This window comes from Anabrus simplex, chromosome 3, assembly GCF_040414725.1.
Source record: "Anabrus simplex isolate iqAnaSimp1 chromosome 3, ASM4041472v1, whole genome shotgun sequence".
NCBI lineage: Eukaryota > Metazoa > Arthropoda > Insecta > Orthoptera > Tettigoniidae > Anabrus > Anabrus simplex.
In genome coordinates this window covers 449,384,188-449,411,824 of record NC_090267.1, presented here as the reverse complement: position 1 = coordinate 449,411,824, position 27,637 = coordinate 449,384,188, and the positions used below count along the sequence as shown (strand labels likewise).

General features: G+C 40.7%; 1 protein-coding gene across 5 annotated transcripts in view; it reads left to right on the top strand.

Annotated features, from left to right (window-relative positions):
- Bap170 (Brahma associated protein 170kD) overlaps positions 1–27,637 on the top strand; it is a 484,022-nt gene that overhangs the window by 244,180 nt on the left and 212,205 nt on the right. For all 5 annotated transcript variants that reach the window (XM_067143530.2, XM_067143531.2, XM_067143529.2 and 2 more), the window contains exons 5-6: positions 22,961–23,179; positions 23,297–24,015. In XM_067143530.2, coding sequence (XP_066999631.2) covers positions 22,961–23,179; positions 23,297–24,015 — 938 coding nt within the window. The remainder of the gene's footprint in view (positions 1–22,960; positions 23,180–23,296; positions 24,016–27,637) is intronic.

Genomic DNA, 27,637 nt, shown 5'->3' with positions numbered 1-27,637 from the left:
ATGTACTTATCTTCGAAATGTACAGAGCATAAGCGACTGTATTGAGTGGGATACCATTTATCTCTTTTCGTCCTCATAACCCACTGTTGCGTTAAATCATGGTTCTTTAAACTAAATCTGAAACATAATCCGACAAATAATTAATTACTGTGACTATCAGTACTTTCGCTGTGTAAGCATTAAAATATGTTTAGTTACAAACAGATATTACATAAAGTGATTTCGGCTATCATTCAGTAATATTTACTTAAATTACGATATATCCTTGGTTTTATTACTCCGATTAGTACAACCGAACGCTGAGCATACGGTTGGGATTCTTGAAAGCGAGAATCTATCTTTTCACATCTGAAAACTTACGAAATTAAATTGCCATGCACAATCTCACTGTCACCTCAACATATGTTCTCGCGCCAGATCGTTTTCTTTCGATAACCGTTAACATGGCTGCCCTTCATAAACTTGCTTCTGCACGGAGTGCTGATGTCAGCCATACAGCCTCTCTGTGTTATTCTAGCTTGATGGTTAAGACTTAATTCTCAAATATCTGCTGTGAGGCGCTGATAGGATATGGAGAGTGTAAACGCATGCACAGAAATGGTGTCCCGATATAAATGAAATGGCGTATGGCGTTTAGTGCCGGGAGTGTCCGAGGACATGTTCTGCTCGCCAGGTGCAGGTCTTTTGAGGTGACATCCGTAGGCGACCTGCGCGTCGTGATGAGGATGAACTTATCAAGACGACACATACACCCAGCCCCCGTGCTAGCGAAATTGACCAGTTATGGTTAAAATTCCCGACCCTGCCGGGAATCGAACCCGGGACCCCAAAACATGACGTCCTCCACCTCGCTTAACACATTTCTGCAAGTAGACAGCCGGCTACAAGACTGCTGTGACTGAATTGGGCACGGCGGTGGATGTATACCAATACACACACTATGCCTTCGGTACTACCCGTTCACTCCCTCCCCCTCTTTTTCAGTATTGTAGCGTGGCAGTGTTGGTTGTTTATGTCGGGACGCCATTTTTGTACATGCATGTACATAAAGGAAAATGGCAGAGCAGTGTTCATCGCTGTCTGTGGTCGGGGTCATTCGAGCTCTGGAACTTGGAATTGTTAGAACGCCAGCGCAGTGCTGTTCGTGAAAAGTGAGAAACTGTGCTGCTTTCTTATTTGATTGAGCATGTCATACGATAGCATTGCTTTTTACCGCGACGTTCTAGTTTGTTAATATTGTATTCTGGGAAGAGTACTGCCATCATTGTAATGACTTACGTCGAATTTAGTTTAATTTTTTCTGTGCCTGTTACAGCGATTGGCCACAGAGAATGAGAAAGCGAGTACGTCACAAGTCGCTGATATGGAGAGGGATGTCCTTTTAATGTGCCTTAGAAGCCGGGGAAATTTGAGGGGTGGACGAAAATGTAATCATGCACATGCAAAGTGGATTGTCTCGTCAACGACGGGTACTGCAGCTAGTATAGAATATCTGTCTATGAGGTATTAATGAAGGGGGTGTGATTTTCTTTATCTGTCCATGTAGTAGGCCTAGTATTTCACGCATGTGGATTTGCTTGAAGTGCCGAAGTGTGTCGATTTCCTGAAGGCGTTTACTACGTTGATCATTAATTGCAGGGTAAATTCCGGTATGTACTTTCTAAACCGACGTGAAGTGGTGTATTCCCTTTTCGTCCCGAATTGTTAGATATGTATTTTGAATACCAAAAATGACAAGAATGTGTTGAAGAGATATTCGTAAATATTGGTGGTCGACAGTCGGTACACACTCCCACAAGCCCGGAAGAAAGCGGTGCTGGACGAGTACAAGGCCGACCCTACCCGACGAGCCACTACACACGCAATCTCTGTGGCGACCGATGACGTAGTGGTACGTCATAAGTGGTCGTCGACCCCTCCATTGATACAGCTACATTTGCCTCGAGTCCTGCCGCCAGCACAGCTGTTTTCCGATGATTCCCGCGTGGAACTTCCTTGGTCTGGCAAGCTGGTTAAGGTTGTAAGGAACTTCAGGACACCTCCGTTTCGGGAGATTTCTTGCGTATTGTATGAACGATTTGTGTGCTTTGGATCACGGAACCAGGAAGCCTGTAACACGATTGAGGTTCTATTTAAGTTTATATTAATGCAATTTAGGATTGCAAATTGCGCCTACAGATTAACGGTCTTACTGTACTGTTGACGGAATGACGTGGAAGTACTTAGTCTATTCGGGCATTTCGCTGGACAGTTTCAGTGATACTCAACAGTGAATTACAATGATGACGGTGAGCCGTGAATCGCAATGAAAGAAAGACTCCTTACAACAAGAAGAATGACCGGATAATAGCCAGAAGGTGACATGAAAATACTGTCCACGCAGTGTGTTAATGTTCTTTCGAAGATGTGCTATTATGTAAATGTCGACCTCAGTGGCGCTATTGGTTAGTCGTTGCCTTATGTTCTCGCGATAGAAGGTTCGATCCCGGCTCGGATCAATGACAGTTTCAGTACTGTGATGTCTCTTCCTAGAAGCAATTGAAGGTTCGTTAATTTCATTATTATTATTATTATTATTATTATTATTATTATTATACTGTTATTAAGTATTTGGTCCGAATCTCTTTTTCGGTTTCATTGTCTCCATGATTTCTAGAGGTAGAATGGTTTTTCCGCGGTATCCCATTTTAATTCTAGGCAAATGTCGGGATTGTGCCTTTCTCAAGGCCACGGTAACTTCGTTTCGGTTCCTAGCTCGTACAGTTATTCATACGGACAACACACTTACACAGACCCCCATGGAATGAACTGGCGAGCGAACATGCCTCGGACACACCCCACGCTAAAAGCCATACTCCTAAAAATTTAAATAGTTAGGAACTCTGATCTTGACACCCAGCTTCAGCCCTAGTACGCTGACAGAAATTCTCTGCTCTCCGAAGTTTCACAGACCTGACTTTTTTGTAGATCGTCGGCGCTTGAGTGCATGTCTTGTAGTGAGGCGTAGTGATGTTTAACGAGTAATCCCTAATAGGCATCGTTGTTTGGACATGAGGTGCAAAAAGGATATGGGCGATATTTACGTTGTTGAAGAAGAATAGAGAACTGGTTAGTGGGATGTTCGTTATTACCAACAATACCATATAAATTTACATCTGGAGCAGCTATTGTAACGTAATGCAGCTGTTCTGATGTCACCGATGCAGTCAGTGGATCATACACAAGTATTGTGGAATATTGGATTCATTTATTCCAAAAAGGAGAAGAGGAGAAAGATTTGAAGATTATGATCAAGGCAGGTTCGCATCAGATCTGCGTGAATCTGTTCGAAAAGTCGAGATAGCACTCTGGTTTTACGTCCTACTAAAATTGGATGTGGTTTTCGAAGTCGCGAGGTGCCAGAATTTTGTCCCACTCCCCGGGATGAACGAGGGATATATGATCTTCGCATGGTCCTTAATCACCTCCATTTTTCTGGGATACACAGTTAACTAGTTAACTACGCCGTAATCGTCAACTATCGGGAGGCACGTGTTACCTATATTCTCGAATATCCTCGAAATGAGCCCCGAGACACGTCACCTGATCAAATGAAAAAAAAAAGTGCTTTTTATCGATGAAGAGGCCCCGTAGGCACCCGCCCTGCCCTTGAACTCCTTGTCACCACACGCATCAGCGTGGCTGTCTGGGATTAGATTAGCATGGCGGGAGTGGGAGAGCTCATCTAAGACATTTTAAATTTAATATTATTGATTTTACGTCCTACTAAAATTAGATATGGTTTTCGAAGTCCCGAGGTGCCAGAATTTTGTCCCACTCCCCGGGATGAACGAGGGATATGTTAAAATGCTGCGGGGATACATACTGTCTAGTGTTCGTGCGACTTGTATCACAGATGAAATGCCGACCATCGGTTTTGTCCAGGACAACTGCATTGTCCATACCAGCAACGCATGAATGGAAGTATTACTCGCCTTAAGCCCACAAAAATTCCGGGCAATAATGGTGCGGAGTTGGAATCCCTTTGCTGAGGCCCGCTGGGATCTCGTTCAAGAGGCGTTACATTAAAGATCCCTGGTTCCATATCTGCCTAAGAAACTAATTAGTACCGATCTAGTTGGCAGTGCGGTTTGGCTCGCGTAGCTGTGAGCTTATATTCGGGAGATAGTAGGTTCGAACCCCATCGTCGGCAACCCTGAAGATGGTTTTCAATGGTTTCACCATTTTCACACCAGGCAAATGCTGGGGGCTGTACCTCAATTAAGGTCACTTCCGGTTTCTTCCCACTCCTACCCATTTCCTATACCATCGTCGCCATAAGACCTATCTGTTTCGGTGCGACGTAAAAAAACAAAACCTAAATAGTCGTGGACAACGAGGGTTTGTGAACCGCTTATTGATGTGTTATTTATGTTATGAGATCAATCATATGCTTTCCTTTGCTTACTTCCTGCCAACTTCTAGTATGCTTTTCTGACAGAAGGCTGTTTAATTAAATGTTATTGGTTTTACATCCTGCTAACATCTTATATGGTTTCCGGAGTCTCTGAGGTGCCGGAATTGTGTCCCGCTGGAGTTCTTTTACGTGGCAGTAAATTGCTGAGACGAGTCTGACGTATTTGAACAGCTTCATATACCACCGATTGAGCCAGGATCGAACCTGTCAAAATCTCAGTTCAACGACGTATCCAAATGTGCATTAATCAAGGTCACCATTTTGGTCTCTCAGTGCGTTAGCGAACTTGTTCACGAACCTCAAGTCCCTTTCCATCAGCCATACTACTGTATTCCCGTCCAGACCTGATCATCATACGGCCCTTTTCAGTTGCTGAAAACATTAAAGTGAAACAACATATCCGCATAGTAAGGCGAAATAAAACATGAGGAAGGAAAATAGCACCTCTGGTGATTTTAACCATTTTGTTCTTATTCGGCCGTTCATAAATTCACTGCCGGTTCCAAGTGAGCTAACGAGGGACCTAGGTAGTCGTTGGAAGATTATACTTATCCAGTACGCTTGGCGTAGACTTCATGCACTTTTTCACGTGTATAAAGGTTTCATTCACTCTTGCGAATGGCTAATGAGTTCTTTCAGGAGCGCTAATGCTTCCAAATCCATGGCATAAGGGCGTCAGAGCTCTACGGTGTGTACTCAATAACATTTTAGCAGGTGAGCAGGGGCATGACCCGATGTGTGTAGATTGTCTATAAAATGCGTGTGTTCGAAGTGTGGCCTTGGACTACATTCAAAAGGGCCTTGGGGGACTAAATTCGAGTGATGTTTTCTAGAATTTTACCACCCATTCAACCACTCTTTTGTCTAGTCCAATGGCCTATATTTCTGTCATTAATTTCCAATGATCTTGGATAGGTCAGCAGCGATACAGTCCATTTGACCTCCAGAATCTAGTGCATAACAGTCTTGTTTGTACACCCCACTTAGCAGATATAATGCCTTTATAATTTTTAAATAGTACATAACCAATGCACGAAACTTGGGTAAGTTATTTCACAAGGTGTTGAGAACTTGATGTTAGCGATCAAAAAATCTCGGTACATCATTTTAAAAGAATAGGAGAGAAATATGTTGTGTAGTGGCCTATTTGCTTGCAACAGTCTTGTTTGTACACATTCATTACCGCGTATTCGCTCGGGAACACTCCTAGTTAGATGGTGTGTATCTGTGCTGTGCAAGTGTGTGTAGTTTTGCAGTTAGTGCACCAGGCCGTGTGTTACATAATGGGTAAAAGAACAGAGTTAAGTGACGAACTGAAAAATGTAATTGTATCTGGGATTGCAAGGGTATTATCTGCGTGAAATCGGACGCAATGTAAATTAACCGCATTCCACAATACACTGTGTGTTAAACAAATTCAGATATATAGGAACCACAAAGAATTTACCAAGAAAAGCAAAAAGGTGAGATGAACGTTGTATTATGAAACAAGTAAAACAGAATCCACAATTAAGTGCGCCTAAGATCCGCATAATGCTGGAAGAAAGTATGAAGAAGAAAATGTCTAGTCTGCAGTCGCTTAAGTGCGGCCAGTATCCAGTAATCGGGAGATCGTGGGTTCGAGCCCCACTGTCGGCAGCCCTGAAGATGGTTTTCCGTGGTTTCCCATTTTCACACCAGGGAAATGCCGGGGCTGTACCTTAATTAAGGCCACGGCCGCTTCCTTCCAATTCCTAGGCCTTTCCTATCCCATCGTCGCCGTAAGACATGTCTGTGTCGGTGCGACGTAAAGCAAATAGCAAAAAAAAAAAAAAAAAAAAAAAAAAAAAAAAGTCTAGTCAGACAGTTCGTAGGGTATTATGAAAATATGATTATCACGGTAGACGACCACGGAAAAGGCCATTTGTTACTAAGAAAAATAGACAAGTCAGAATGAAATTTTGCAGAGAGTATGAAAAGAAGGGTTGTACGTTCTGGAACAAAGTTATTTGGTCAGTTTACACCAAAATATCTCCATATGGTTCGGATGGAAACAGTTATGTATGGATAAATGTAAAAACAGCCAATAAACCTGCAAATACGCTACCCACCGTAAAATATGGAGGTGGATCAATTATGATTTGGGGTGCATATCATCTTGTGGAGTGAGAAATATCGAAATCATCAATGACATCATCGACAGATGGGGTTATTTAAACATTTTAAAGAACAACGTCAAACAGTGCAGTAAAAATGGAGTTGGGGTCTCACTACATCTTTCAGAAAGACAACGGCTCCAAGTACACAGCTGATATTTGCAAGCAGTGGCTGATATGGAACGTACCAACGCAACTGCAAACTCCTGCCCAATCCCCCGACTTGAACCCATAGAACATTTGTGGGTCAATCTAAAAAGAAGGGTTCATGCAAGGAAACCTCAATCACCGGAGCGATTAAGAAGTATAGTCAACGAAGAATGGGGTAAAACCGACCCAACTGGTTCATTCCATGCAGGGAAGGTGCAAGGCAGTTCTCAAGGCCGGAGGATACTTATCGGGGTATTAAAGCCAAGGTAACAAGTGTTTTTGAGTGACATTTTCATTTTCTTCTGTTAGTGTACAAACAAGATTGTTGCACGATGAAACGCCCGGCTTTGGTACATTGCTTGTATTTGTGTAAAATTGTAGGATCACAGATCGGTTTTTTTATTATTTACATTGTTTATTAGTGTATCTATTACGATATGCGCAATAAAATACAACACAATAATTGTGTACAAAAGTGTAACCGTTGTTTCGTTGCAATAAGTTGGTGTACAAACAAGACTGTTATGCACTGTATATCTTGCTGGCTGTTACTATACTTGCGGCTTCGCTCGCGTGGATTTCAAGGAAACGTGCAGGAAAATGAACCGTGCTTCCTTATCTGGTGACGCTCTGGTCAGTCCTTCCATAGTGCAGTTCTTTTGTAGGTTTGGTACGTTGAGGGTGGGTGGTGGTATTGATATTTTCTTTCGAGAGTAAAGTTAGTTTCAACCGGTCCACTCACTTACGCTTAGTTGATCCATCGACATTCCACATCTCCATATGGCTATTAAGGTGTTGCTTTAGAGGAAACGTTCTATAACATACAGAACATTGGTAAGTCCAGAACGGGAGATCCATTTAAGAACCAAACACCCGCAAAGTAGCATCGTAGATTTCAGAGATGTACGTATCAGTATCGTCATTAAAAAACAGCCAATTCTTCAGCCCTTTTCACCCCCATTCAGTGGATTTTCGGAAGTACATGTTTCTTTATTTTTAAACGAGATTCCAAAAACCAATTTTCATGCCTGTAACATCTGTAGTTTTTGGGATATAAGTACCCTCATTAAAAGAATCGACCTATTTTTCACATCCTTTCACCCGTTAAGTGTATTTTCTGAAAACAAAAATAATACGTGTTTCTTTATTTTTACATGAGATTCCAACTACCAGTTTTCACGTCCGTAACATCTTCCTTTTCGCCCCACTCCCCATCCCCTACCACCTTAACTAGATTTTCTGAAAACAAAACAAAAATACGTTTTTCTTTATTCGAAGAGATTCCAAATACAAATTTCCATGTCTGATATTTTCAGTTTTTGAGGTATAAGTATCTTCCTAAAAAGAATTCAATCCTTGTCTCTTCTTCTTCATTCCGTCCTTAAGTGGATTTACCTGAAACAAAAAAAATGCTTGCATCTTTATTTTTAAGGAGATTTCTAATTCCAGTTTTCACGTCTGTAACATCTTCAGTTTTTGAGATATAAGTATTCTCATAAAAAGGTTCAATCCTTTTTGACATTTCCACCTCCCCTCCCCAAGTGGATTTTCCAAAAAAGAATGTTTATTTTTAAGAGATTCTCCATACCAATTATCACGTCTGTAACATCTTCAGTTTTTGAGATATAAGTATTCTCATAAAAAGAATTTAATCCTTTTCACTTCTTTTTCATCCCGCCTTTAAGTGGACTTTCCGAAAATAAATAAATACCTGTTTCTTTATTTTAAAGGTGATTTCAAATAACCACTTTTCACGTCTGTAAAACATCTTCCCTTCTTCATTCGTGTTAAGTTGACGTGGTTCTTGATCACAGTGTCTTAACAATGTTCTGAGGAAATTGTGTTAACATTAGCACATTCCGAGACATAGAGCTTCTTTTCACAGAGTTCCCGCAGGATTCCTTTGCTGTTTTGACTGGCAATTTTGTTCTGTCATTCCTTACGTAGCTTCACTACTTTTCTCTCTTTTTACGTTATTCGTAACGATATGTCATATTTTTAGAGCCACGCATGCACGTGGATTTTAATGTCTGTTTCTTTAAGTATGGTAATCTGAACCGTCAAGTAGTTAACAATCTATTAACTGGCATTTGCAGTTAAGTCTAGTTGCTTGCTCATTGAGCACATGCTAGATAGGGGTATCCAACCTGCTGGCCGTACGTAGTTAAACCATTGTATAATTCTGTCTGGATTAAATCCTTGTTTGATCAAGAACCTCGGAATGATTTCACTTTTGACCTAGAGTTCTGTTTATGAAGTTCCTGAGCACTGTGATCAGACTACCCCTGAGAGTAATCATCCATGCCCCATTACTACGTCTGCATCACCATAGTATTGAGTTGATTTAGGCTTAACGCGAAGAGTGAAATCAGAAGCGAAAGTTAAAGGATTTCGATCGGTTTCTAACCCTTCCTTCCTTCCTTCCTTTCGGCTAATGGCGATCCAGTTCTCATCGGAGGTATGGGTTTTTACTACCGGGAGTGTCCGAAGACATATTCGGCTCGCCTGGTGCAGACCTTTCCTGTTTGACGTCTATGGGTGACTTGCACGTCCGGGTGTGAGGAGGTAGTGATAATAAGGTAGGGAGAGGGTGAAACCCGGTGTTGGCACATAGCGTACTCTTGTCGAATAACACCAAGTGGTCTGCTCAAGTCTTAACGTCGGCATCTGACGGGCAAATCACCATCAATAGCGTCGTATGCTCCCACTCCATATTGAATACTGCGGAGAGGTTTGGAATTGAATCCAGGCTTTTGCAACGCAACCTAGTGATTAGACATTGTATACCACCACCACCTCTCCTACACTGCCGGCCAACATTCTGATTGTGATTCCCCCCCCCCACCAACGGTACTCGAACCGGCTAACTACGGTTGCAGACCATGTAGACTTGATGCCTTAGTGATCATGGCCACCAGGCGGCCTTGTAATTGTATAGGACTGACGACCATGTGATTCCCACCCCCGAAAGAAGCTAGAATATCTTCTTACTAATTCATCAGGAGACTGCGGTGTTGTAAATGTTGATAATCCCCTTAAATGTTTTCAAGTGTAATGTATCTAGTGTATCTTCTAAGAAAGAATTTGAACAGGTCCCCTTAGTATATTTCAACGTCTGTATTCAATGGACAGGTTGTCCGGCTCCTTGGCTGAATGGTCGGTTCATAGGGCTCCGAGCTCGATTCCCGGTTGGGTGGTTTTTTAATCATGTATGGCTGATTTTCTAATTCGGGGACTGGGTGTTAGTGTTTGTCCCAACACACTACTTTTCATATTCACACAAAACATAACACTGCTAACCGCCACAGAAACACGCAATTATGAATATGCCCCTCCTCATTTGGTTGGTGTGAGGAAGGGCACCTGGCCGTAAAACAGGGCCAAATTCCCGTGTGCGGCACAGTTCGCACGGGGGAAGATACAATTTCGGATTTGTTATGTAGAAATTAGTTTAGATTCTTTATTTAAACATCTAGAGATATAAGGCTGTGGGGAAAATCGTTAAAAGGAGAAAAGTATGATTATGATTCAGTGGACGGTCTGCAGGCTGAATGCAAGATCTGAAAGGATGAAAAAGTACTGGTAGGACAGAAAAACACGACTCACTAACCATTGGTTGATCTATCGTACCCCAAAGTGGGTGAAACGGACAATAATAATAATAATAATAATAATAATAATAATAATAATAATAATAATAATAATAATAACAACGTCATACAGCAGGTGACTATTGTACGATTCAAAATTTCCTCATACACTCAATTCATCAAAAGAGCTGGCTTAGTATTACGGGTCGTGTAGCTGCAAGCTTCCATTCGAGCGAATGTGGGTTCGACCACCACCGTCGAAAACCTATTTTAGCACTCGCTCAATGCTGGGACATTACCAGAAGATTACGGCTGATTCTTTTACATTCGTAGCTCTTGCCTAGCACAGTTTGCGACTGGCAACTGTGTCACAAAAGACGACTGACGTGGTTTTACGGTCGGATGCCGTTCCTGATTCCAGTCCTATATATGTCGCTTAGCTATGACTAACATTTCGAGCTTAAGACATTTCATATAGTTTCCATACTCGGTAAATTGAAAACTTTGTATGAAACAAGGCTTCCGAAGTAGTGAAGAAGCGATGTTTAGAACGTGTGGCAGTCTAGATAGAGTGGATTTTGAGCTCTTGACCATAGAAGAAATATAAGTTTCAATTTCAGATGCTGTATGTAGAAATTCATTTAGATTCTTTCTTTGTACATCTGTAGATGTCGCACAAGTGTTTCTCCCACTAGAGCGTTTTTGCCAGTTGCACCTTCCGGCTTCTTTTTCATTTAACCAATGTGCTGTAACGGACATAAGTGTTGGAACGGACCGATGTAGGTTATATTGCTATAAATTCGCAAATAACAAGCTGAAAAATGGAAAGTATGAGACAACTTTATTTAATATACGGACTACCAGTTCCTGTCGTAACATAAACCTTAATCCTTATGCATTAATGTTTAACAAACTGCACTAACGTAGGCCTATTTTTACTTCATGAAAGTATTGGAGCAGGAGTTTTATACGAGAAATTCAATACTTTGTTATGTGTTTTTTTCTGCAATAACTGCAGAGAGTATTTTGGGTATCAAATGAACGTACGTTTCTGTTACGTCGGACTTACTTTCCCATTCTTGCAGAAGATTGCCCTTCAGATGTGCTTGGACCTGATGTGGTTTTTCCCCACTCGATCCTCAAGTTAATTCCATATGTGTTCAATTGTATTTCAATCTGGAGATTGTGGTGGGGTTTATAATGTGTATACCAGCCTCAGCCGAACACTTTCTGATGTGGCCTGTATATACTGCACTCAGGATCGTTGTCCTGTTGGAAGTAATAGTTGTGTCCTAAGCCCAGCTTGTCAGCACTGAACTTTAGGTTCTTCTCCAATATGCTTTTACAATGAAACGTATCCATATATTCTATCTATATTTAAAATAAGAGTTTTGTCTGTACATTGCTCATAATTTGGAAAAAAAAATGGTATTTCTGTATCGTTCATGCCCACAGTAACAAGGAAACGCACTTTTTTCTTTTCCGTAATTTCTGTCTGTCTGTCTGTCTGTCTGTCTGTCTGTCTGTCTGTCTGTCTGTATGTATGTGTGTACGTACACGCATCACTTGAAAACGGCTGAAGAGAATTTAATGAAAATCGGTATGTAAAGTCGGGGGATGAGCCACTAACTACAATCTAGGCTGTAAATCATTTTATTCACGGTGAGTGAAATGGTAGTTTAGGGGAAGGCCTAAAATTCAATTCTCAAATATTTATATTTTAAGTGGTCCTGTCGATAAATACTACATAACTAAAGTTACGTAGAATAAAATTTCCGATAATTTATGTCTTATACAATTTTACACTGATATTCCTGACTTTCGATTTTTGTTGCTAAGTCCACATCAACGCCGAGCCACGAGAAAATGGGTGAACAGAATTTACTGAAAATCGGTATATAGAGTCGGGGAAGAAAGAACTGTAGTGTAAGCTATAAACAATTTTACTGAACCTGGGTGAACTGGTAGTTTAGGGGTAGGCGCCTAAAATTTAATTTTTAAATTCCTTCGTTATTGCTCCTATAGAAAAGTTATAGAGAACACAAGTTCCGATCATTTATGTTTTATTCAGTTTTACCGTACCGACTGTGATAAGAGTAGTATTTCAGAGGCGGAAGAAAACTAAATGCGAAGGCCTACAATATGGAAAGCGCATAACATTGATCAACAATAACATTACATTGACCATTGTTTGTTGTGATGTTCTTTGCCTCTTATTGTGCCCTCAACTCTGATAAATGGGATTATTGTTGCGTACCGAGTATAACAGCCTGACTCAATATTGGCGGGAAAGAGCTGGGGAGTTTAAAAACTGTTTTCTTTAGCATGCCATTCCTCTGGTTCATACATTGTCTGATACTGCTGGTACGTAACACACTGGCTCATCATTATTCCAGCTATTCCACTCCCTACTCTATCGCGCTGTTTTGAATGAGCAGTATCCAGATTTGGCAGAGGCTCACTTGTAGTAGTATGACCTGTTCTAGAATTACAATTTAAGCCTATTCCAAATTACAGCACTACAATTAATTAATAATTCAAAATTCAACTCTGAAAAGAGACGTTACTTAAGAAAAGCGTTTTCCTCTTCACTTTTATTAAATTCTACACTCATTTTGTTCGAAATTAGCAGTGAAGAGGGGTTTTCTCCTGTGGCTTGGAGGAAAAATTTGCCTCCAAGTCAGATTTTTCCGCCACCAGTGTAGTGAAATGAGATTTTCCGACTCATCGGGTACTCTAGGAAAGAGATTAGTAAAAGGGCATAGATTTGTCCTCCTGGGACTCCCCGCGATTCGACACCCCCCCCCCCCCCCGACGAAAAAAGACGAAGAGTGTTCACGGATCAAGGCTGTGCGGCTTGGCCATTCTAGCTCTGGAACTTTGGACTGTTAGATCGGCAGCGTAGTACTGTTCGTTAAAAGTGAGAAAATGTGTTGTTTTTCATTTGATCGAGTATTTCATATTGCTTTTAATCGCGCCATTCCTACTGACGTCATTGTAATGACCTATGTTCATTTTACTTGGGAAAATCACTAAGGCAGTCTTTCTGAGAATGTAAAAAAGCAGGTGGAGAGTGAGTGTCTGCCATTATAATGAAAACTCCCCAACCTGATTGTGACAGAGTAGGCAAGCAGACCTACCATCACAATGAAAATTCCCTAACCCAGTCTTCATATTCGATCCCTACTCTGACGCGCTATTTTGAATGAGCTGTATGCACATTTACGGCAGAGGCTCACTTAGTAGTAGTAGTAGTAGTAGTAGTAGTAGTAGTATGACCTGGTCTAGAATTACTATTTAAGCCTATTTCAAATTATAGCACCACAGTTCACTAAATAACTCAAAAGTCAAATCTGAAAAGAGCCGTTTCTTAAGAAAAGCTTCTTCCTCTTCACTTTTATTAAATTCTACATTCATTTAATTCCAAATTAGCAGTGAAGAGGGGGCTTCTCCTCTGGCTTGGAGGAAAAAAATGCCTCCAAATCAGATAGGTTTTTCCGTTGCCATTGTAGTGAATTGAGATTTTCTGACTCATCGGGCACTCCTCGCAAACAGAGTAGTAAAAACGCATAGTTTTTGCCCTGGGACTCTCCACTATTCGCCTCCCCGCCCCCCCCCCCCCCGGCACCGCAGAAGAAAGACGAATAGTGTTCACGGATCAGAACTGTCTGCGACTTGGTCATTCCAGCATAGTACTGTTCGTTAAAAGTGAGAAAGTGTGTGGTCTTTTATTTGATGGAGTATTTCATATGAAAGTATTACTTTTAATCGCGCCATTCCTACTGACGTCATTGCAATGACCTGTGTTCATTTCAGGTGGAAAAACCACTAAGACAGTCTTTCTGAGGATGTAAAATGGTTGGTGGAGAGTGAGTGTCTGCCATTATAATGAAAACTCCCCAACCTGGTGGTGACTGATGGTAGGCAAGCGGGCCTATCATTACAATGAAAATTCCCTAACACAGTCTTCATATGAGAAAAGACTTTGATGACTTCCCCGTCGCGTTTCTAGGGTAACGTTAAGAGCTATGCAATTTAATACAATCTTGCTCACAACGTGTACACTACCTAGCCTAGAATTCTGTATACAATGTAGAATTCCGTAGCGAAGCACGGGTACATCAGCTAGTTGTCATCTATAAATACAATATTACCAACACCATTAGATACATATCCCCACGCCACTCCCCTTCCAGCGCTATGTTTCACAGTACCAATCATGTCCGTAGAGTCACAGTCTGTATTGGCTTTTCTACAAACACGTGTCCGCCCATCACTCTGATAGATGTTAGTTAAATTTACTTCTTTCTGGCCAGAGGACGTTATCCCAGAAGTCTGTACTTTTCGTCATAAATTCGATTGCAAATTGCAAACGTTTCTTCCGATTAACCGTACTTACAAGTGACTTTCGTCTTGAGTTCTGGAATTATACCCAGTCGTATTAAGGACCCTGCGAACAGTCCCAACATGAACGTGCTTACCTAGGCTTCCCTTCAACTGTGTTGTAATCTCCGGTGCAGTAACCATTGGATTTTCCTTCACATGCTGCACTATTTTCCTATGTTCTCTTTGACTAAGCTTTTTTTTTTCTAGTTGTTTTACGTCGCACCGACACAGATAAGTCTTACGGCGACGATGGGACAGGAAAGGGCTAGGAGTGGGAAGGAAGCGGCCGTGGCCTTAATTAAGGTACAGCCTGGTGTGAAAATGGGAAACCACGGAAAACCATTTTCAGGGCTGCCGACAGTGGGGTTCGAACCTACTATCTCCCGAATACTGGATACTAGCCGCACTTAAGCGACTGCAGCTATCGAGCTCGGTTGACTAAGCTTCAGCGGTCGGCCGGTTCTTGGTTTATTCAGTACCGTGTGAAACTGCTTATATCGCTAAACAATGTTAAATACTGTCATTAGACTTCTCTTCAATGATTCTGCAATCTGGTCATAAGTTTTGCCGTGATTGAATAGATTAATCACTATGTTTCGAACCTCTAATGTGGTCTCTACTCCTTTTCGCCCTATGTTGACTAGTTGCTCCGGATCGAGTGCTGGCGACGTGCACTGTCACACTGGTGAGGACAGTGCGTAGAACTACATACTAAATAACTCAACCGTGACAGACAACTCGCACGACTTCATTTACTAACATAAAGACTTTTGTTCTGGTAGCAAGTGGTCATATGAACAACTATCGACTGTTGGGTCCTATAGGAAGCATGTTTTCGAACATCCCTCTCGACTCTTGTAGGGTAGGAATGGAAGGATACTGTTCCGAAAGCAAATGAACCAATACCTCTCAATCTGCGGTTAATGTTAGATCACAACTTAAAACAGCACTTATGTCCGTGATTGTAGTTGCGGAAATTTTACTCGCACTGAGATACAGGAGATGATAGCACTGCATTTCGTCCGTTATTAACGTTGTTGTTAGTTGTCACGATAGATGCATACATATTTCTTTCTTATACTGTTTTATTCCAGTGATTTATGGTTTGATGGTATCGTTCCAAGGGTCTTAACTCGTAAACCACTACTCTCGTTTATGAAATCGTCTGACTTCTGACACCACTTCGTCTAAATCATTTTTCTACTTCCTTCCTTCCTTCCTTCCTTCCTTCCTTCCTTCTTTCTTTCTTTCTTTCTTTCTTTCTTTCCCCCTGCCCCCGCCTCTCTTCCCGCAAGATAATCATCGGATTAAGTTGATACATAGTGTAATCCGTTATCATTTAGTTTGGCTCTGCCCATAGCTACGTTTTCCGTAAATTAAAGGTACTGAAATATTGTTTTGAAAGGGCAATCAGTGTGGTACAATAGAGGTTATCACGTTGCTGTTACATAGATATGGCTAACCTGTAGGTTAATCATCAATCAAGCTTGTAAAATGTGCATTTCGAGATTATTTGCATTCGGTGCGAGGTGGTGGTGGTGGTGGTGGTGGTGGTGGTGGTGGTGGTGGTGGTGATTATTGTTTTAAGAGGAAGTACAGCTAGGCAACCATCCTCTATATATCACTAATCATACATACATTATCATTATAGACTGTTATGCCTTTCAGCGTTCAGTCTGCAAGCCTCTAAGAATTTACTAAACGTCGCCACAATCCTCGATTTGCAACTAGTGTTGTGGCCTCATTTAGTTCTATACCTCTTATCTTTAAATCGTTAGAAACCGAGTCTAACCATCGTCGTCTTGGTCTCCCTCTACTTCTCTTACCCTCCATAACAGAGTCCATTATTCTCCTAGGTAACCTATCCTCCTCCATTCGCCTCACATGACGCCACCACCGAAGCCGGTTTATGCGTACAGCTTCATCCATCGAGTTCATTCCTAAATTAGCCTTTATCTCCTCATTCCGAGTACCCTCCTGCCATTGTTCCCACCTGTTTGTACCAGCAATCATTCTCGCTACTTTCATGTCTGTTACTTCTAACTTATGAATAAGATATCCTGAGTCCACCCAGCTTTCGCTCCCGTAAAGCAAAGTTGGTCTGAAAACAGACCGATGTAAAGATAGTTTCGTCTGGGAGCTGACTTCCTTCTTACAGAATACTGCTGATTGCAACTGCGAGCTCGCTGCATTAGCTTTACTACACCTTGATTCAATCCCACTTACTATATTACCATCCTGGGAGAACACACAACCTAAATACTTGAAATTATCGACCTGTTCTAGCTTAGTATCACCAATCTGACATTCGATTCTGTTGAATTTCTTACCTACTGACATCAATTTAGTCTTCGAGAGGCTAATTTTCATACCATACTCATTGCACCTATTTTCAAGTTCCAAGATATTAGACTGCAGGCTTTCGGCACAGTCTGCCCATTAAGACCAAGTCGCCAGCATAGGCCAAACTGCTTACTACATTTCCACCTAACTGAATCCCTCCCTGCCATTTTATACCTTTCAGCAGATGGTCCATGTAAACTACGAACAGCAAAGGTGAAAGATTACAGCCTTGTCTAACTCCTGTAAGTACCCTGAACCAAGAATACATTCTACCATAAATTCTCACTGAAGCCCACTTGTCAACATAAATGCCTTTGATTGATTTTAATAATCTCCCTTTAATTCCATAGTCCCTCAGTATGGCGAACATCTTTTCCCTCGGTACCCTGTCATATGCTTTCTCTAAATCTACGAAACATAAACACAACTGCCTATTCCTCTCGTAGCATTTTTCAATTACCTGGCGCATACTGAAAATCTGATCCTGACAGCCTCTCTGTGGTCTGAAACCACACTTTTTTTTCATCCAGCTTCCTCTCAACGACTGATCGCACCCTCCCTTCCAGGATGCCAGTGAATAGTTTCGTCTGGGAGCTGACTTCCTTCTTACAGAATACTGCTGATTGCAACTGCGAGCTCACTGCATTAGCTTTACTTTACTATATACTATACTATATACTAATACTATATACTATATACTAATCAATGAGATACCTCGATAGTTGTTGCAATCCTTCCTGTTCCCTTGCTTATAGATAGGTGCAATTACTGCTTTTGTCCAATCTGGGGGTACCTTACCAACACTCCACGCTAATTTTACTACTCTGTGAAGCCATTTCATCCCTGCCTTCCCGCTGTACTTCACCATTTCAGGTCTAATTTCATCTATTCCTGCTGCCTTATGACTACGGAGTTTATTTACTATCCTTTCCACTTCCTCAAGCATAATTTCACCAACATACTTTTCCTCCTCCCCATGAGCTTGGCTGTTTGCAACACCACCAGGATGATTTCCTTTTACATTGAGAAGATGTTCAAAATATTCCCTCCACCTCTCCAGTGATTCCCTGGGATCTATTATGAGTTCACCTGAATTACTCAAAACACTGTTCATTTCCTTTTTCCTTCCCTTCCTAAGATGATTAGTGTTATTAATAATAATAACACTAATCAGAGAGAACAAAATGGAAGGGGGCCGACACTTCGAAAAATGAAGATATCGGCCAAAGGAAGACAAGGGCCACGACAGGCGTGAAAATGAAAGACTCCCTAGCCCTCGCAAACCTAATAGCGTCGGGGTCGGAAAAGAACAAGAGTTGACCAAGGGAGGTCGGATAGGATAGTTGGAAGTGAGGAGCCAGGCACGAGTAAGTGGAAGCAATGCCAGAACTCAACTGAGGGCCCCGTGGTCGCCAACCCACGCTCTAAAGATCAGAGCTCCTGGGGCCCCTTTTAGTCGCCTCTTACGACAGGCAGGGGATACCGTGGGTGTTATTCTACCGCCCCCACCCACAGGGGGTTTCGGTGCGAGGTCCTTTCCTTGACCTCATGTTTCCAGCCTGCGTGCATTCTTTCAGTACTACGGCTTTTGTACTGCCCACCTAGTGCGTGTGTTAAAAAAATGAAAAGTAGAGTTCCTGCGGTTCTGATTCCACGTGAAACTGGAGGTCCGGTGGCTGTGATCACGATGTAAAGTCATGTAAAACTTAAAGCAAGTTAACTGCCTACCTATTTAGCTACCCACATTGCATTTCATATTGTTTTTACAGTCTTCCAATTTTATTTTCCTATAAATAAATGTTATAACACTAGACAAATTAAGTCATTTAAGAAAGAAGCGTGCATTTTTGTGTTCGAACATTATTTGAAGGGAAAGACTGAAGTTAAAATAACGTATAGGGGATTCGTTCACTTCTTCATCGATCGTTGAACTGATGGTTGATAGGATCCTCTCGGAGAATTTTTAAAATCTATCTGTGGTGTTACTAACATCTTTGAAAATAATGAACTCCATTAATAACTCGTTAATAACGGTTCGATTATTGTATTCTCCAAAATAGTTAAGTCTTTTTATTATTATCACAGTATTATCTTCAAATATTAAATAATCTAATATTTCAGGTAACTTGTCAATAATTTAGATTCTTTAATGGTAGGCTTCTTCCAGCAGTGTTATGATTCCGATCTTCCAGCACAATTCCGTATTACATTGTTTGCCTCTTCCCTTTGCAGTGCGTCAGTATCTTAACTTCAAATTCTTAACACACGAGAATTTCACAAATGTCGTTCAGAAAGCTGTAACACGAGTACTGACTCGTAATAATGACGTGTATGCATTTTTTTCAAGTATTTCCTTATAGAAACTTTCTTGTTGCCTGTGGCGTGGGAATTTAGTAGGTGTTGCCGGTTCGAAACTGATAGATTCGAGGAGAGATAAGTCCTTTCGAGCGTTCTGCTAACGTTAAATTTTTTTTTCAAATACAATATCCAATGTACAGAAGTATACGAAGAATAATAGAATTATAAATGTGGGAAAAAATACCTGAAAGTACTGTTCTTGATTATCCGCCAGTAATTGTGTTGTGGTTACTTGTACGTCAGTTCATCGTTCTGTTTCTTTTCACAGCTTTTGATTTCTTTAGATGCCCTGCTTAATGAAAAGTCTATCCATATCCTTGATGCCATGTTTGGTTCAGGCTTTTCTGTTTTTGTTGTTTTCATTTGAGAAAGTAAACACGGCCAGTAGAGGAGTCTTGATAATGTTTCATTACCGCACAGCCATGGTGTTCTGTATGCCATTAATCAATGGCTTGTGGCCTCCGAAGAGGCCTGGTGCAGGTCTTTCGAGGTGACACCGTATAGGCGACCTGCGCGTCTGTGATGATGGGGCCCTACCTATGATTTCCACTGATGAATACGGCACACACACCCCCCCCCCCGAGCCATCGGAATTAAGGTTAAAATCCCCGATCCGGCCGGGAATCGAACCGGGAGCCACTGGACCAAAGGCCAGCACGCTAACCATTTAGCCATGGAGCCGGACTCTGTATGCCACGATGGCTATGATACATTAAAAATGCCATGATACATTAAAATATCTTTTGAAACCTTCAGGTGATTTAGTCTTATAGGCAAATGTTGGGACTGTGCCTTAGTTAAGGCCACGGCCGCTTCCTTCTCACTCTTAGGCTTTTCCTGTCGTCGCCATATGATCTATCTGTGTCGGCGCACCGTAAAGCAAATTGCATATTTTTTAAAAATGTCAGGAGTTGGTCTGTCACTCGAAATAATATTACTTTTCACTCTAAATGTACGTGATCCTAAGGCGCTCTGTAACACAGTCACTATCATAGAAGAATACTTCAATATTTTTCCGGTATAATCTGTTAGTAAATGTTCTCTTTTGCAGGTATTTTCTAAATTTGTTATACTGACTTTGTTTTGATTCATTGAAGAACCTCACAGTGTTGATGGCGATGATAATAATAAAATATTTCTTTTACACACGTGAGTTCTAATTATTTGGAAACTTGAGTTTTTGACAAAACAATAAGTTAAATTGTACAAGATCCACCTTATCAATACAAGATATGTTGTTGATTAAAATTACAAAATCATTTAATAAATGAAATTTATTATGAAATTCTTGACTTTAAATTGAGTTTTTGAATAGTTGCACACTTAAGTCTTCGAAAATTCGTACAGATACCTTGACAGTTGGAATGTTTTCGTTTTCAAGTTTGTAAAAACAAAACCTTATCAACATAAATTTTGCTAAACAATTCAAGTACATTTATACTTGTTAACTTACCTACAAGTAAATTTATACCATGTCTCCTTCACACCTTGCATTGAAGTTTAGTTCATCATTCAGCAATATGTTCCTTCTCCTTTCTTCTGGCGATTTTCGTTTGGCAGGGTTTGGTTGTCCAGGAAGTATAGTTGGCAGAGCATCATTTGATCTTGGATTTCCCTTCGGCAAAGTTAAACCGGAACCATCTAGTCTTTTTGCAGCGCCTACCTGAATTATATGATTTTCAGAAGCATGTCTAATAGAGACACATGGATTTAAATCAGCATGGTGTATAGCATGAATCCATTTATCTCGCTTTCTTTTGTACCAGGAAATGCTCATGATGAGATGGCTTCTTACATAATGAACGGTAATTGGATGTACAATTAGGCACACCACATGTTCATTCCATTTTGTAAAGAGGAGCCTACACTGTACTATCACATATAATAATAATAATAATAATAATAATAATAATGATGATAATATGAAAAACCTACAACCTGTTTTCCAGTCAGTGACCGGGTGAGGGATGAAATGAAGGAAGCGCCCATCTTGCGGCGAGGATAGGAATTGTGCCGGCTGCCGAAGCCTGTTGCACTCCTTTGGGGCAATGGTTAATGACTGACAGATGAAGTGAAATGGTAGTGGAGAGTGTTGCTGGAATGAAAGATGACTGGGAAAACGGGAGTACCCGGAGAAAAACATGTCCCGCCTCCGTTTTGTCCAGCACAAATCTCACATGGAGTGACCGGGATTTGAACCACGGAACCCAGCGGTTAGAGGCCGACGTGCTGCCGTCTGAGCCACAGAGGTTACAATTATGATGATGATGATGATGATGATGATGATGATGATGATGATGATGATGATGATAACAATAATTAAACACTAAATTTTAAAGCACTTTTGACAATTCATGATAGTTCAGTGGATTCACATAACATAACAATGCTTGCTTTGTTAACATCGGGCTGCTCAAACTACAACCCTATAGTAGAAAATGCACACTGCTGCAGAAGGAACATTTTAATGACTCTATTTTCTTAGTAGTATCACTTGAAAACACCAACAAACACCTTTAATAATGTTGAAATTCCCAAATCCCCCAAATCCCATGGCACTACGGCCCTTGAAGGGCCTGGGCCTACCAAGCGACCGCTGTTCAGCCCGAAGGCCTGCAGATTACGAGGTGTCGTGTGGTCAGCACGACGAATCCTCTCGGCCGTTATTCTTGGCTTTCTAGACCGGGGCCGCTATCTCACAGTCAGATAGCTCCTCAATTCTAATCTCGTAGGCTGAGTGGACCTTGAACCAGCCCTCAGGTCCAGGTAAAAATCCCTGACCTGGCCGGGAATCGAACCTGGGGCCTCCAGGTAAGAGGCAGAAACGCTACCCCTACACCACGGGGCCGGCTAATGTTGAAATAGCAATCTGCTATTAAGCTATCGTGCAAACAAGACTGAAGCTTCCATGTTGATGTACCAAAACTGACGTCATCGATGTAGAACTGTCAAGTATAGAAGGCAGCAACTACCTATCGAGTTGGGCATGGTTCTGTTTAACATTGGCTGATGTTTTCAGTTTGTATTTTACTCATTATCATTGTGATGTATTGTTTTTTCTCTTCTTTTTTACTTTCATGCTTCACATTTCTTTTGTTTGTTTAGCTTTGCTTTCTTTCTTCATTTTATGTTCTTCAGATCTTTTATTTAGTTTAGTTATCTTTGATTTTGTTATAGAATAGTATATTTTTTCAGAATACAGTAGTTTATTTATTTTATTGTCCTGTAATGTATGTGGTTAAATATAAGAGACCATGAGCCCTATCTTTGCTACTAGTAAAGTCACAAATAACTAAATTGATAAATAAATAAATAAATAAATAAATAAATAAATAAATAAATAAATAAATAAATAAATAAATAAATAAATAAATAAATAAATAAATAAATAAATAAATACATTCATATTTAGAGAATTTCAGGTGGAAATTTGAAATTTTGGCACTAGTGTGTGTGTTGTGTTGTGTGTGTGTGTGTGTGTGTGTGTGTGTGTGTAAGTAAATATTCAGCTGACAGATTTACCCTTGTTTTTCTTTTCTCAGAAAACTTGAGAAGTTACAATGGATTGTCAGCAGATCTGTACAAGGCATCAGATTATGATCGATTGGCATTGTCATTGCTGTCACCATTGCCGAATGAACAAGACTTTGCCATCAATGTCTGCACATTGTTGTCCAACGAGGGAAAACATACCCTTCGATTGGACAAGTGCCCGCGTCTTGTGGACTTCCTTTTAGCTCATGCAGGTGTATTCAACCATCGTAAGTACTATTACCATTTATATTTCTGAATTTTTTTTTTTTTTTTCCATATTTTCTGTTTCTAAACAAAAGTTTAATCACTTAAGTTATTAGTAAATTGTAATTTGATCATTTCAGCAACTCTTCGGCCTCTCTTCGATGAAGTATACAGCAACATGCGAAAGCATTCCTTACGCCAATTCTGGTTGGATACTGTAGTGGACAGTGATATAAGTGAACTCGCATTTGAAACAAAATTTGTGAAACACAATACGAAAGAACTACCAGATTTGTTATCTTTGTCAAGTGTGAATGAAAGTGTAGATGTGGAAAACAACATTTCTGTCGGAAGTGTTGTAGAAGCAATGGATGTTGATGTTGTAGAAGAGGAAATTAGTGAACCTCAAGATGAAGAGGGGCAGCAAAATCAATCGCGATTAAAATTTGAGGAATCGGACAGAGATTTGTTTTGCCTTGGGCGTACACTTGGTACACAGGACTATTTTGGACAACGTGTACTTCAAATTGCTACTATCTTGCGTAATCTCAGTTTTAGTGAGGAGAATGTGACTGTCCTGGCTCGTAATTCGTGCTTTCTCCGCTTTCTGTTGTTGTGCGCTGGTTCACGGTGGAATTGCCTACATCAGCTGGGACTTGATATGCTGGGAAATGTGGCCAGTGAAGTTTTGGTGGAGGACCCCTTGGCCGATCGTTTGGCAGCGGGTCTTGTTGCTACAGTTACGCGTGGTTTGGCATCTCAAGACCGTATGGTAGTTGTGTCCTGTCTTGAGATTCTTAACAAGCTGAGTCAGAAGGATGAAAATGAGGATGTGATGCTTCGCTATCTAGACCAGAAGGTAAGTTTAAATTTACTTCAGTATGGTGTTGAATTAGTGAACATGATTCGCCTGACCTAGGCCTACATGGAGAGCTATAAAATATTTCCCATTAGTGTGGCTATTGACAAGGCTGTAGCTGAATCATCCGTCACTTCTGCTGGTGTTTTCTCCAATTTTCCCAGGTGCTCATAAGCTGTCAGGTGTATGTGACATCCATAGAACCCAGCTGAGTCTGCTATTCCTTCCATTTATGCCAGACTCTTGTTAACTTTTTTAGTCCTAACTCCCCCTACATCAACTCTTGCTCTTGAGCTCAAGCGAAGCTTTCGTATGTTTACCTTCCAGGGCTGTCTTTTTTTTAAAACCGGATCCTAACATACTTTGAGAGGTCAGAACTCATTTTCTTTATCAGTTATATAATGTTGTTTCACTCCTCAAAGGAACAATGACCACCACCATCTTTTGTTTGTCCTGTTTGACTTTATTCGCCCCCTCCTATGGCATTTTGTAATCTGAAGTTTTCTCGCATATTCAGGATGTAGGAAAAATGCTGTTCGATAATCACCAGCAGTCATAAAGGGGATTAGGGTGAATAAAATGAAGATAAGAACCAACCATCTAACTCACAATTATCATCCACGGTTGACTGGGGGAAAGTAATTTAATGTAATATTGTAACCTCAGGTGGGAGTCTCCACCATAGTTCTGCTTGGTGTCAGTTCGATTATTCCTTTTGAAAACTGATGTGAATGAAGGGAATAGTCTGTTGTATTTTTTGCAAAATTTGACACCCAGTTTTTGATGGATTTTGACATTTCATGACCACTATATTGAAAAAAATGGGTTTCACAATATAACTAATGTATGCCATTCTGGAGACTCCTTTTGTCTAATCGTGTGCTTGGGAAAATTCATTTGTTACGTTTCATATTTTAATCCAATTAACCAATCAATCACCACTGACTTGCATTTAGGGCTGTCACCTAGGCATATTCCCTATCATTTGTTTACCTAGTTTTTCTTAAATTATTTCAAAGAAGTCTGATGTCTACTGAATATCTGCCTTGGTAAATTATTCCAATTGGTAATTCTTCTGCCTATAAAATAAAATTGTGCCCCAATTTGTCTTCTAGAAGTCCAACTTTATGTACTGTATATACTAGCTTAAGTACCCGTGCTTTGCTATGGAATCCTACATTGTATATAGCATTCTAGAGGAAGTCTTGTACATGTTGTGAATAAGATTTTATTAAATTACATAGGTATTTAAAAATTAAATTTAGCTGCAGTCGCTTAAGTGTGGCCGGTATCCAGTATTCGGGAGATAGTAGGTTCGAACCCCACTGTTGGCAGCCCTGAAAATGGTTTTCCGTGGTTTCCCATTTTCACACCAGGCAAATGCTGGGGCTGTACCTTAATTAAGTCCACGGCCACTTCCTTCCCACTCCTAGCCCTTTCCTGTCCCATCGTCGCCATAAGACCCATCTGTGTTGGTGCAACGTAAAGCAATTAGCAAAGAAAAAAATTAAATTTTAGGCACCTTTCCCTAAACTACCATTTCATCCAGTGTGAATAACTTTATTTATAACCTAGACTATAGTATTTTATTCCCCGACTTTAGATACCAATTTTCATTAAATTCTGTCCTAGAAATCTTTAGAAAAATTATAGACTGACCTGACAGTGTCTCTTCAAAATGCTTAATATGCCTTAAGAAGAAGAGTAGCTAATCTTCGTAAATGAAGATGCCAAGCAGGATTACTCTGCTGCTGTTGGATTACAGTATTATGGTAAACAGGCACTGCATATTAGAAAAGTAGTGAAGTTCGGGGAGGCATTCGATGGAATAGCTCTATAGCCAACTGCATGATGAGAAAAGGATCTGGTATACCGGGCGAGTTGGCCGTGCGCGTAGAGGCGTGCGGCTGTGAGCTTGCATCCGGGAGATAGGGAGTTCGAATCCCACTGTCGGCAGCCCTGAAGATGGTTTTCCGTGGTTTCCCATTTTCACACCAGGCAAATGCTGGGGCTGTACCTTAATTAAGGCCACGGCCGCTTCCTTCCAACTCCTAGGCCATTCCTATCCCATCGTTGCCATAAGACCTATCTGTGTCGGTGCGGCGTAAAGCCCCTAGCAAAAAAAAAAAAGAAAAAAAAAAAAGAGAAAAGGATGAACCCGGATGTTTCTCGCTGTGGGAACCGACATGCTTTGCTCTACCGCATAGTGTGAAGTTTTAGGGAACTAGCCAAACTTTACTCAGTCTTGCAAGTGTCAAATTTATCTCCGTAATTGTGGTATTGATGCTTACATTGGTCAGACAGTTCACTGTTGCACTGCAGTGTCCTGAGGTTTTTCGATCGATAGCATTAGTTGTGATGGTAGTGTATGTGGAACGGTCATCTCTTTATCTGGCTTATAAAGGTAAGATTGCAAGTGTGAATTTCAAGTACAGTTTCAAAGTATTTCTTGGAGTTTCCCAGTGTTGTGTCTGTTGACATTGCAAAGATGGGATCATAGGCAGCTGAAAACTAAACTTGCTCAAATTTGTGCACTGTTACTATTTCATCCCCCTCCCCCCCCCCCACTCCTTTTTTTCTTTTTTTTTTTCTAGGATGATTCCTCAAATTTCATTCATTACAGCAAATATGTCATTGTTTGAAAACAGGTTGAATTTATCTGAAACTGTCCTTCAAGCAATGCACAAACCATTGTATCATGACCCTAGAAAACGATCAGGTAGACTGGAAAATGATTTCAAATCTTGTACTCCGAAGGTTCGGTGTAGAAAGCTAAATCACTTGTAGAATTGAAGAGTTATAAGAACTGTCCAAGACCGTTGAACTGAAACTGTGAAAAGTGGAAAATGGGACCCGGCAGGTATTCTAAAGCAGCTCTGTTTTGCTTTTCCTACGCAAGATGCTAAAATCAAAAGCCCGAAAATCTCTTGAAAATCAGTCGTAATCTCCAGATGAAGCAGTTGCCTGCCAATGAGTTAGTGTTAGCGTATTTGTGACGAGGCTGAAGGACATCATTGTAAATTGTATCCTCTTTACTACATTATGAAGTGTGACAGATCCGAGCAAAAGCGGTAGCTTTTTAGAAGACATTTGCACAAACAGAGTTTGTATAGTATTTCAGTCATGCCGGGAAATTTACGATGTAAACGAGGGCCATAAAACTGTGGTTTGACAAAATCCTGCAGCTTCTTCGACAAGATATTGTTGCCTGTTGAAATTTTTTTTTTTTTTTTTTTTTTTTTTTTTTTTTTTTTTTTTTGAGGAATCAATCTCTGTCATAGTGACAGAAGTAAACAAAATTAAGGTACAGATTTAATGTTTTCTCCTCCTCTGCCCCCCACCCATAGCTTATGTAGAAACAGATCAGGTAGACTGGAAAATGATTTCGAAGCTTGTACTCCAAGGGTTCTGTGTAGATGGGGTAAATCACTTGCAGAATCATGTGCATCTACCCAGACTTGTAATTTATTTGGAGCAAAGGCAAGAGAGATGTAGAACCTAACTCATCCTTAACAAAAATCCGTAGATGAAAGCTCTTTGTGTTTTGGACTGTCAACCACTTCATTCATGAATTTGGTTTTTGGAATATGTCCTTCATATTTCATACAGATTGGAGATCAAA